The sequence below is a fragment of the Taudactylus pleione genome, unplaced genomic scaffold (genome assembly GCF_031769625.1).
Source record: "Taudactylus pleione unplaced genomic scaffold, aTauple2 ptg000087l, whole genome shotgun sequence".
NCBI classification, from domain to species: domain Eukaryota; kingdom Metazoa; phylum Chordata; class Amphibia; order Anura; family Myobatrachidae; genus Taudactylus; species Taudactylus pleione.
This window is the reverse complement of record NW_028284489.1, coordinates 4389402-4401595: the sequence shown is the minus strand read 5'-3', so window position 1 is coordinate 4401595 and position 12194 is coordinate 4389402. Positions and strand designations below refer to the sequence as shown.

At 41.0% G+C, this 12194-nt stretch overlaps 1 protein-coding gene across 8 annotated transcripts in view; it reads right to left on the bottom strand.

Annotated features, from left to right (window-relative positions):
- The window catches only part of CRLF1 (cytokine receptor like factor 1), a 217563-nt gene that overhangs the window by 20526 nt on the left and 184843 nt on the right, over window positions 1-12194 (bottom strand). For 6 of the 8 annotated variants that reach the window (XM_088468997.1, XM_088468999.1, XM_088468998.1 and 3 more), the window contains 3 exons: window positions 9771-9928; window positions 9343-9511; window positions 6010-6188 (listed from right to left, as the gene is read on the bottom strand). In XM_088468997.1, the coding sequence (XP_088325123.1) occupies window positions 6010-6188; window positions 9343-9511; window positions 9771-9928 (506 nt within the window). Of the gene's footprint in view, window positions 1-6005; window positions 6189-9342; window positions 9512-9770; window positions 9929-12194 lie in introns of all 8 variants that reach the window. The other 2 variants (XM_088469001.1, XM_088468996.1) reach the window with 1 other exon arrangement.

Here is a 12194-nt window from a genome sequence, read left to right as displayed (position 1 = left end):
AGTTGTACATAGGCTGAGGTGTTATGACGCACTGTTGCACTAAAGATAGCGCAGGATTTGTACACAGGCTGAGGTGTTATGACGCACAGTTGCACTGAAGATAGCACGAAGTGGGCTCATTGGCAGAGTTGGTAATACTGAGTGGGACACAGGCTTAGATGTAATGATGCACCATTCGTTGGCGATACTGTCACATGAGAAGGACTGTCATGGCAGCACCCATGACAGAAACCACGATCCCCAAGACACAGGGCCAACCATGGAAGTCCGTGAGCGCCTAAGGCAGAATACTCACTGCATCACCCACCACCGCACCAGACGTCTGACCGCACGATAAGTCAGGGGAAACCAGCACGGAGGTAAGAGATGGCCGATCCTAGGCTGAACCCTTACAGTACCCCTGCTTTTCAGGGTGGACCCCAGACACCCACTAGGTTTATCAGGAAACCTCATATGGAAAGTTGAGGGGCATGGACATCAGAAGCTGTTATCCAAGCCCTTTCTTCCAGCTCGTACCCCTCCAGTCAATGAGATACTGTAGACCATTGAATTGATGTTGAGAATCAAGGATTCTTTCCACTTCGAATTCCATACCCTGTTGGGTGTGTACTTGAGGTAGTTTAGGAGAAGAAGGTTGAAATTTACTGAGAATCAATGGACATAAGAGAGACACATGGAAGGTATTGGATATCTTCATTTGTGGAGGAAGTTCCGATTTATACACCACTGGATTAAGTATTTTGAAGATGCGGTAAGGACCAATGAAGCATATTGCAAATTTCATGCTAGGCACCCTCAATTGGATATTCCTGGAGGACAACCAAACTGTGTCTCCAACTCTCAGCAGTGGAACCGCGAGGCATCTTCTGTCCGCAAATTTCTTGTAACTTTTAGAAGTTTGCTTCAAAAAACAATGAATTGTCTTCCAAAGACCTGAAAAAGACTCTACCAGATTGGTTACAGCCGGGACCTCTACTGCAGGTAAATCTTGAATATCCAGGATTCGAGGATGTCTACCGAAGACAGTAAAAAATGGAGTTGATTTGGAAGAAGAATGATATCTATAATTATGTGAAAATTCCGCCCATGGTAAGAGATCCACCCAGTCATCTTGGGAAGAGGAAACAAAGAGCCTAATGAAGGTCTCCAGCTCCTGGTTCACCCTTTCAGTTTGACCATTTATTTGAGGGTGGTAAGCTGAGGAGAATTTTAATTTGATTCCACAAGTACTGCATAAAGCTCTCCAAAATTTGGCCACAAATTGAACACCTCGGTCAGAATCTATCTCCTTCGGTAGACCATGTAGCCTCAAGATGTCTCGAATAAAGATCTTCACCAGCTGAGGGGCAGATGGAAGACCTACAGTAGAAAAAAGTGAACCATTTTAGAGAAGCAGTCCACCACCACCCACACTGTGTTATGTCCCTTGGACCTGGGTAACTCTGAAATAAAGTCCATGGAGAGGTGGGTCCACGGAGTGACTGGTACTGGTAAGGGGCATAGTGGATGAACGGCCTTCAAGCAAGACACTTTGTGTTGAGCACACTTCACACAAGACAAAATTAAATTCCGGATGTCTTCCATAGTGGGCCACTAATATAAATGTTGGAGAAACTTGTAGGTCTTAAAAATTCCGGAATGACCAGTAAAGAGGGAAGTGTGAGCCCATGTTAGTTTTTTCCACAGCTGCGGAGCTACAAAAATTTTCCCAGGTGGTGGAGATAGAACTTGAGTAGGAGCGAACACAATGGGGTCCAAGATTGGGTGAAGTTGGCATTGATCCTCTTCCTCTTGTGTAGATATAAATGAGCGAGAAAGGTGTCAGCTTTTTTATTTAAGATGCCGGGACGTAATTGGAGTTTAAGGTGAAATCTGGAAAAAAAAAAGAGATAAGCAAGCCTGTCTGGCATTTAAATGATGAGCAGTCTGGAGGTATATTAAATTTTTATGGTCCATAAAAATAGTGACCGGAAACTTGGCTCCTTCCAGAAGATGTCGCCATTCCTCTAGTGCCAAGCGAATTGCCAGTAATTCTTGATCTCCAATGGCGTAGTTCTTTTCAGCAGGAGAAAACTTATGTGAAAAAAAACACATGGATGGATTTTCCCATCTTCGGCGGTTTGGGATAGTACCGCTCCTACTCCAACTGAAGAGGCATCAACTTCTACAGTAAATGCATTATCAAGCTGTGGCTGGTGGAGGATTGGTGCCGTAGAGAATGCCAACTTTAACTTTTGGAAAGCTTGTACAGCCGGAACCGACCAACGGGAAGTGAGGGCCATGATTTGTGAAACCAATGTGGAGAAATTTGTAATGAACCACCTGTAATAATTTGAAAACAATAGGAAATGCTGGGTTGCTTTTATCGAACAAGGCTGAGACCATTCGGAAATGGCTTTTAGTTTGTCAGGATCCATCTAAAGAGAATTTCCAGAGATAATGTGACCCAAAAATGGCACTGAGGTTTGCTCAAAAAGACATTTAAAGAGCTTCCCAAAAAGACTGTGGTTCCAGAGATGAGATTACACACATGGAATCGATGAGTTTGCAGGTTTTCAGAAAAAATTAGAATGTTGTCCAAGTAGACAACTATGAATCTATAGAGAATATCCGGGAATATCTCATTTACATAGCCTTGGAATAGCGCTGGAGCATTACCCAGCCTGAAAGGCATCACAAGGTACTCAAAATGACCATCTCTCGTATTAAATCCAGTTTTTCATTCATCCCCTTCTTTGATGTGAATTAGATTGCAAGCTCCACGGACATCTGACTTTGTGAAGACATGAGCACCACAAACCTTATCAAAAAGTTCGGATATGAGTGGCAATGGGTACCTATTTTTGACAGTAATTTGATTGAGACCCTGATAGTCAATGTAGGGTCTGAGTCCCCCATCCTTCTTGCCCACAAAGAAAAAACCTGCACTGGCAGGTGACATGGATGGCTGGTTAAACCATAGCAGCTGTCTCTGGACCTGAGAGAGGGAAAATGCGACCTCAAGGAGGCATCTTTCCAGGAAGCAGTTCTATACCATAGTCCCAGGCATGATGCAGAGGTAGTTTATCTGCAGCTTGCTCGCAGAACACATGCATAAAATCACGGTAAGCCTTAGGTAGATGGACAACAGAGGAACCTTCCAGATCTCCAGGAATAGGGGAGTTAGCAGCCGGACTGTCTATGACTGGATTGTTATGTGCAGGAATAACTCAAGATAAACATCCATGAAAACAGTTTGGTCTCCAAGACAGAATCTGCATACTGTTCCAATCAAAAGTAGGACTATGTCTTCTCAACCAAGGCAGTCCCAGGACTAAATCATACAAGATTTTTGGAAGAATGAAAAATTCAAGCATTTCTTGATGCAGACATCCTATATTGAGTGATACTGGGTGGGATATGATAGAAATAGATTCTCCTAGAATAGTGTTGCCATCTACTCTGGAGAAAAACAATTTGTTGGGTAAGGGGGTGACTGGAATGTCCAGGGTTTGAACAAGGGCTTCAGAAATAAAATTTCCGGCTGCCCCGGAATCCACCAAAGCCTTGACTTTCTTTGTCCTAGACTTGTGGGAAAGGGATACATGTAAGAGACTATCCATTAATTGGGAAGAGTTAAACACAGCCCCAAATTGAATGCTTCTGACTTCAGTTAGGGTCTCGCGTTTCTTGCAAGGAGAGGACAATTTTTAAGCACATGTTCATGCACGGCACATTATAGACAGAGTTTATTCTGAAAGCGCCGATTACGTTCAGCTGTGGTCAACCTGGACTTGTTAACCTGCATCGGTTTGTCTCTGCTGACTGATGGAGATGAGGAACGGCCACTCAGAGATGGTCGGCCCTGGGGGCGTTATCCTCACCCTCTACTAGCCCAATGCTCCCTATGACATAGGTCAATTTTAATCCATAAGGAAATAACATCAGCGAAGGTTGCAGGTATATCCCGAGAGGCCAGTTCATCCTTCATTCTTTCGGAGAGGCCATGAAGGAAGGCAGCTTTCAGGGCTTCCTCGTTCCACTTTAGTTCAGAGGAGAGGGTCTGAAACTGGACCAATGTACTGTCCAACCATACGAGTCCATTGCTGGATACAGAGCGACCTGGTTCATCAAAAATTCTTTTGAACGACAAAATAAAGTCTTCATAGTTAGACACCAAAGGATCAGCCAATTCCCATAGCAGGGAGACCCAATCCAACGCAGTTCTGGTTAACAGGGAAATCACATATGCCACTTTAGACCGGGAGGTAGGGAAATTCTGGGGTAAGCATTCAAACTGGATCTCACATTGGTTAATGAATCCTCAACACCGTCGAGGATTACCATCAAAGCGTTCAGGAGTTGCCAACTGGAGACGAGATTTTGGAGATGTAACCCCCTGAGTCAGTACCGGAGGGGCTAGCGGAGACAAATTGCATCTTTATTTCAGAAAAAATTACATGACCCCTCAGTTTGGTAAATTAAGAAATAACTATGAAAAAGTAAAACTGACTGCTTGCTTTCATATAAGTTTTTATAGACAATATGAAATGTGAGTCTTTCCATAATCTAATTGCTGAATACATTGGGCCTGCTTCAGAGTAGTATGCAAACCCAATGGTTTGCTTACAACTCCAATGTTTACAGGATCTGTACTGCTCATGTGCCAATCACTGACTGCAACAGCGGTCTCAGTCCCCCATAAACGGGTTTGGGGCTGGGAACGGGGCGGTGCTGCCTGAGTTTCTATAAATGAGGGTGTCGGCCCTGTATTCTGGGAGTGCTGAGCCCAGTCTCTGCGTCTGCCAACGCAGATTTACTGCCCTCGGGAAAGAGGTGGCCGTTCAGAGCAAGTGTAGACTTACTCAGACGGCTGATGGTGTAAATATGATTGCAATGTTGATCTGATCCTGTGACTTTAGACGCAGGCATCGGATCGGAGATGCCGGCTTTGACAGGTAGGCATCTCAATCAGGGTTGCCGGCTTTTAGCTCCCTCCTTCCAGGAGGGAGCTGTCGGGCTTCATCAGCGGGGGGCATGGCCAGGTAAGTGACGCAAAAATGGGGGCGGAGCATGGGCATGACAGCGTGATCACGGCCCCGCCCCCTCTTCACAATGTCAAGAATAATGGCATTGTGAAGCAGGGGGCAGGGCCATGATGACGTGATTCAACGCGAATCGCATCACCAGCCCCTCTGCTGCCGGGCTTTAAATGGTGATCGCGGGGGGGTGGGGTCAGGCGGGTCACCAGGGACCGGGAGGCTACCCTGCCTTTCTAGGGGCTGGGAGCGGCACCAGAGTTTTGGGGGGCTCCCAGCCGAATCGGGGGGATAGGCAAGTATGATCTCAATACATCTCCCAGTGTCTGCGACATTTGCATATTTTCACGCAGCAGCTACATACACAGATAAGCAATAGCTTACAATTCTGAATCAGACCCACAGTAAGCATTTTGAATTGATGTTATACAGAAACATGCTACACTACCTGGAACTAGCTATGAATAATAAAACAGACAATATAACTGTTTCCAAATCTTGATAGAAATTAAAGTTTACTGGCAAATGCAAAACAGCTTATTTTTTGTTTTTATTTTTTTTTTCATTTTGAACCCTTCCAAAATAGAGTTGTTAACCTTTGTATATTGTATGTGAATATTGTCATATCATACAGTTCTTTACTATAATAACTTCAATTTAATTATAATTTATATATAAATAGTATACCTGATTATAATTGTATTTGACCTTGCTATCACTAGGGGGGTATTTATAAAAGCTTGGAGAGAGATAAAACTGAGAGATAAAGTACCAGCCAATCAGCTTCTAACTTACATTTAACAGATTGTGTTTGAAAAATGTCAGGAGCTGATTGGTAATACTTTCTCTTTTACAATTTTAACTCTCTCCAAGCTTTGATAAATAGCCCCCATATATGCGATATTATAAATGACCTCCACCATGACTCCTAACCAGTATAAAGTTGGGAGTACTATGAAAGCTACAGAAGAATAAAGTGTACCTTACCTACCTGGTTCCGTGTTTTGTGTGATTTCTGCAGCCACACTCTCCACTGGTCATAGAGCTTGATGCTAAGGTTGGAGCAGCCATACGCATGTTTCTTCACCCATCCGAAGAACTGCTTCAACTCCCTTCGTAGGGTGGAATTCTGCTCCCCACTTTTAGGATCGCATACACCTGTGATCCTCTCTAAACAGCACACAAAATATAACATTACTATTGGAACACAATCTATTGCTGGAATTCTATACCAATCAACCGCTTACAGGGGGTCTTTATCCTTTACATGGCTTTCATTTTTCTTTTGTACATGCTCTCCTGCCACTTTTTTAGCTTTGTTTTTCTGGCTTTGTTCTGTGCTTTTAAGTCATGCATTTATATAATCAGCAGATGTGTTTCTTTTTGTTGCCACGGGATACAACACTGATTTGATGTGCTCTCTGCATTGGATGCCGAGATATCTAGCAGGCGGCTCTGTGTTGTGTCCCAAGGCAATGGAGAACTCCAACTGATACTAATTTTGCAGCAGAATATACACAAGACAATAAGTTACAATCATCTGAAAAACTTTGTGATTATTCAAGCAGCTGAGGGAAAATTTAAGGTCAAGTATCTAAACAAGTTCATAAGGAGTAGTTACAGGAGGAATCACGAGAGATGCTAAAGCAACTATAAAAAGACATATAACTTTTTCCAGATATTTGAATCTCTGATATTTGCTTCAGTTAGAACCAAAATGGACATTTTTATCTTCATCTGTTAAATCCCTCAGCTCACGGGTGATATTAACCTATTTTCTTAAGTGCTCCCATTGAAATGTGTGACGTTTGTATACTGTTCAAATAAAAACATCCTCCGATCCAAACATTGGTATTGTACCCCACGTCTATATGTTGTGTTAGCGTTCAAAAGCGATATTTTTATAATTGGTTCATCAACTCAATTTGAAGCGTACCAAATAAAGATATATGTATATTTTTAAATAACTTGTCATGGGACTTAGCAGAACTGTTTTCTTCAAATCCTGTTTATATCCAGGATTATAAAAACCGGAAAATAATAACATGGAGATCAGTTAATAAATAAGAAACAGAGGGCTGTTGAAATCTGCTGGCACCAGATAAGGTATAAAAAACAAGAGGTATTTCCCCACTGGGAAATAATTTTGAAAGCTGGCTTTTTCGCAAGAACACCAGGTGTCAGAGCATACTGTAGTTAAGACATTCCTGACAAGGATAAAGAGCAGTCTGTAGACTATTAAGTGTACAGCCAACTCTGCAACACCCTGTATGCTCCAAATATGATCAGTCCTTGACAGTAAGAAAGATAACGTTATGCCATAAGTCGATGATATTGTCAAAGTGAAAACAACTAGGCTGTAATCTAACCACTAAAAATTGTGAGGAAAAAACATAGGTCAAGACAATTGTGAAATTAAACATTATTGTGTTGGTTCAGTGTGTCTGAGCAAAGCTATGTGTAAAACCATTTCCACATCAGTCTTTCCAGTACATCAATGGGAACAAAATATGGGAATATCTAAATGTGTGTCAGCACTTGTGCCATTGAGAAAATCTGTTTTCAATGTATCTGAATATCTTTTCAGAATGCTGAGAAAGAACCTGTTTGCCAATAATATTACCCTTAAATATTCCATGACAATGGTAGGATTTTGTTCCAACACTCGTAGTTTAAAAAATTTAGTTTGATGTACAAAACAACAATTGGTAAAGTTTCCCATGTGCCTCAGGGAGGGAAGCTAATGCAGTTCTAACAGCCACTGGCTGTGCATAAAATCTGTTCTGTAAGTGGAAGGAAGACTGACATTCCTCTTATGGGAAGTAAAACCCGGCAACAAATATTCTGGAATAATGATCTGTGACCACTATTCCTGTAAATATTCAAATCATTTCCACGAAAAGGTTTGTTAACAAGCAGTTAAATCATTTTTTTTTGGGGGGGGGGGTTACATATGGAAAGATATGTGACATAAAATGTAAATAGTAGCAGCAGCCGGTAATTGACAAGAATAAGATGACAACTCACGAGTAACACGTCTTGTAGGCCAAGCAATAATATTTTACTATATATGTGTAACAAGATTTTACTTGTACTTTAGATATGTTTATTTAGATTAAGGTATAATATCTATAAGGAAAAAATATTATTTCTATTTCTATTATGAAAACTGTGTTACAATTTTAAGTTAGAATTTGCTGTAAAGAAGAATCTTCTGATGTTAAAGCAACTATAAAAAGACATATAACTTTTTCCAGATATTTAAATCTCTGATATTTGCTTCAGTTAGAACCAAAATGGACATTTTTATCTTCATCTGTTAAATGGTTGCTGTAAATCTGGAGAAAGCTACTATGAGGGGCATCCAATAAAACAGGAGGAATTAATATTTTACCCTTAATTTTTTAGAATGTTCTAAAGCTATTTCATTTTGGCACTTCTGTCTCTTGTTTTGCTAATGCTAAAGTATCCCATATGAAGACAATATAGAATGTACAAAAAAGATGTCTATATTCTTAGGAAAGGATGGAAAAATGGACTACTAAAAAAGAGCAAACATTTAAAACAAAATGTGTAGAAATGCATAGTTGATCCATAAAATACAATGTTAACAACATTTTCAGGTTCTAGACTTTTATAGAATAACTCCCTATTTGTGTGTCATGAAGCAATACACACATACACATTCAGCAATACATGGTTCAGCATCACACTGTAAAGTTGACACATGATGGTTGTTAAGAGCCTACAGTATGTCGGGCTCATTTACACAGGCATTGCGACATGCTGAGTGTGGTTACCAAGGTGATATAAAACAGGAAAGAATAATTGTTAATCTCTATTGGAGGGTATACTGTAAATGACAGACCATACCATGTATGCAAATTATTAAGTGCAATGTTCTGGGTTTGAGAAGCATTTTCAGAAATGCTCCTGTGATTTGTTTACTCAAATTATTCTATTCAGAATCTTTGTTCAGCTGATTGATTTGTGTAACTATAAGCTAAACCTTATTGTTATAAATGTGCTATTGATTAAACAGCAAACAGCAAGACCCATGAACATGTTATCATATCTAAAATGATTCAGTTCAAGGAATGTAATATTTTTTAGAAAGGGTAACTAGAGCTATCAGAGATTAGTACTAGTCTTGTAGTACCATATTCACATACAACATAGACTTGCAATACCGCAGACTAGCTGGACCTGTAGATTCTATTTTCTATTGAACAGTCACATTCTATAATTATGTTCCTATTTATTAGCCTAAGGTAAGTGGTTGCCACTTACTACAACACTTAATACTTTAGAGAATAAGACTAACCGCTCCTTGGAGTAGATGCGGCAGTTGGGTTGCTCCAGTCACTCCAGATGCCTGCTTTTTTAGATCCATAGATTCCAAACGGGTTACACCGAACCTGAACAAAGTAGACAGTTCCCGGTTTCAATCCAGCAAGTCGGCAGGAAGTCTGGTTACCCACATCATCAACTACCTGTGAAGTATAAATTCAATGTACTAGGTAGTTTGTAACAGACTTAGGTATATAGTATACATTAACTTTCATTTGTTCATTTTCATTTTTATGTTTATAACAACTAAAAAAAACAGCATTTATAGCTTTAATATACTGATATAGAAGCTTCATAATTTAGTTACATTTGTTATGTAGCAAAAACATGTGTTTATGGAATAATATATTCCTAACTAATCAAAGTACTGTATATATACTATTGTATATGTGACATATGTACCTTCCATTCTGTACTGTCTTCTACTCTGTATCGTATCTGGTATTTGGCTTGAAACAGAAAGTCTTTCAAAGCAGGAGGGGAGCTCCAGCGGACACTCAGTTGATCCTCCAAGTCCCCAACTCGACTCACGTGGACATCTGATGGTGGGTCTGTGGTGACTGCAAAAATGTGACAGGCATTATTAGACTTTTACTTAAATAGCATTCTGTACAACCAACAAAACTCTCACAGCAATCACATTTTTATTTTGTACCAAAAGTGCTTCTATAAGCAAAGGTAAAACCATTACACTGATCTGACTGTCTACAGATTGTTATTTCCTCCCCTATTTCCACACTGGAGCCACAAGGGATAGATAGAGCTAATTATATAAATGATTAATATTAAAAAGGTATACAATACCTCTATTTCAATTTTCCAGGTTTACACAAATAATTGCAAAATCAAAGAGCCACAACCTCATCAGTAAGAAGTGGCTAAGATAATATCTGTACCATTTGCCATCCTAAGCACTACCAAACTAAGGGCCTCATTTATTAATAAAGCATAACCCCTTTGGCACTCACTAAAGGGGTTATGACATCCTTTCTGTATTTAACAAACAACCTAATCTAAGATTACCGCTGCTTGTCACAGCTTTGTTCTTGCCATCTTTAGATGGCGAGAATGAACGGGGACCCGGCGCTGCCCTTCCGGCTCCAGCAAAGCCTTCACAGACCGTCGCACATGAGCATTACACAGGACCCCGTCGCTGGCAGCTTTAGGCTGCCAGCAGCCGAGTGGAGGACCTCGCTTACGAGGAGGACTTCACTGGACCTTGCCGAAAGGGTAAGTATTGATAAATACTAGTGGCATTTTCGTTTGTATCACAGTGATACTAAAGGAAAAGTGCAGCTGGTATTTATGTTAATTTATAAATGGGGCCCTAAGGGTCTATGTACTAAGCTTTGGAAAGAGATAAAGCACACAGCCTGTAAAGTGATAGGAGCTGACTGGTTGGTACTTTATTTTCTGTCCACTTTATCTCTCTCCAAGGCATAGGACTGATTCAGCAAAGAACGCAACTGTGAATGCAATAGTGATTACGCACGCTGTTCAACTGCTATAGTACGCTAATACATTGCGAACGCTATGCCATCGCAGCACTACATAAGCACGCCCACTTTACCTTACACACATCCGTGTTTAGCAAGACTGCAAAACCATCGGTATAATAGAGTACCATCGCAGCCTCATGCACATTTGCACAAGCCCTGACCTTACTCAGAGATTGCTACCTTCAGCGCACGCTATGAAGCCTCAGGCTGCGTAGGCCATCGCAGTGGATGATTTATGCACGCCCTGCAATGGCGTTGAAACTCACTGGCACACCTGCGTTCGGCTGAACCCCCCCTTCCCGTTACACCCACAAACTGAACTTCCTGTAATTCACTCTGCGGTGGGTCTGCGTAGTCCAGATCGCAATGGCCAGTTCGCGCACATGCAATGTGATGCATACACATGCGCAGTACGCTACAATTGGCCTTGCTGAATCAGGCCCTTAGTACATAGATCCCCAAAGAGCCTTTGCTTTTCATTACCAGCTGGGGCATCATTCTGGGTTCAGTATCATGGACAGCTGCAGCCTCCTAAACTATTAGGATAACAAAGAAAATGAGTGTCTAATATTCCTTTTTTGAGATTTTTCATTTACTAATTTTACCCTACTCATATTCTTTCTTTACAAAAACTGAATTAAAGCAATATATGGCATACTTAATTCTTTTACACACTCGAAAGGTCAAAAACTGTAAAGAATAGACTGATGCAACAGTCTTTCCACTCTACTTATTCCCCTGGGTCTAATGAGAGGTTGCTGCTAGTACATAGATATGTTTCTATTGAAGGTCTGTCAGTGCAACAGCATGATGTAATTGATTACCTGATATTGCACTGTAATATTATAGTACTACATTAAGCATAGTGAACATTTAAACCTACAGTACCCCACCTGTATTAACACTTCCCGAAGTCTGGACAGCACATCTCATCATCTTACTTCCCTTACATTCCTTCAGTTGGTGAAGAATAATGTAAGCAAAGAAACACACAGATTCACTTTCTCAAATACATTTGGCATCTTTCTGTGACTTACTCTCCTATGTACAGGATGTAGTTTAAGTTCCCTAGTGTATATAAGACCTCTTCTCCCTTAATGGTCTTCCTACAGAGAACCAGCCTTCCAGGTGTGGTGGTTGATACCTCTGTTTCTTTCAACAGTGATGTGTGGTGAGGTCCATGGCTGGGGAGGCATACATGGAGATGGGTCAGAGTGCTGGGAGCCTTTCTCACCCCCTACTCACTGTAACTCTCCCCTCACTACACTAAGCTTCAGTGTCCATTGATTCTCCTACCTGGATCACTGTGTCTTCTCTTGCTTCTGCT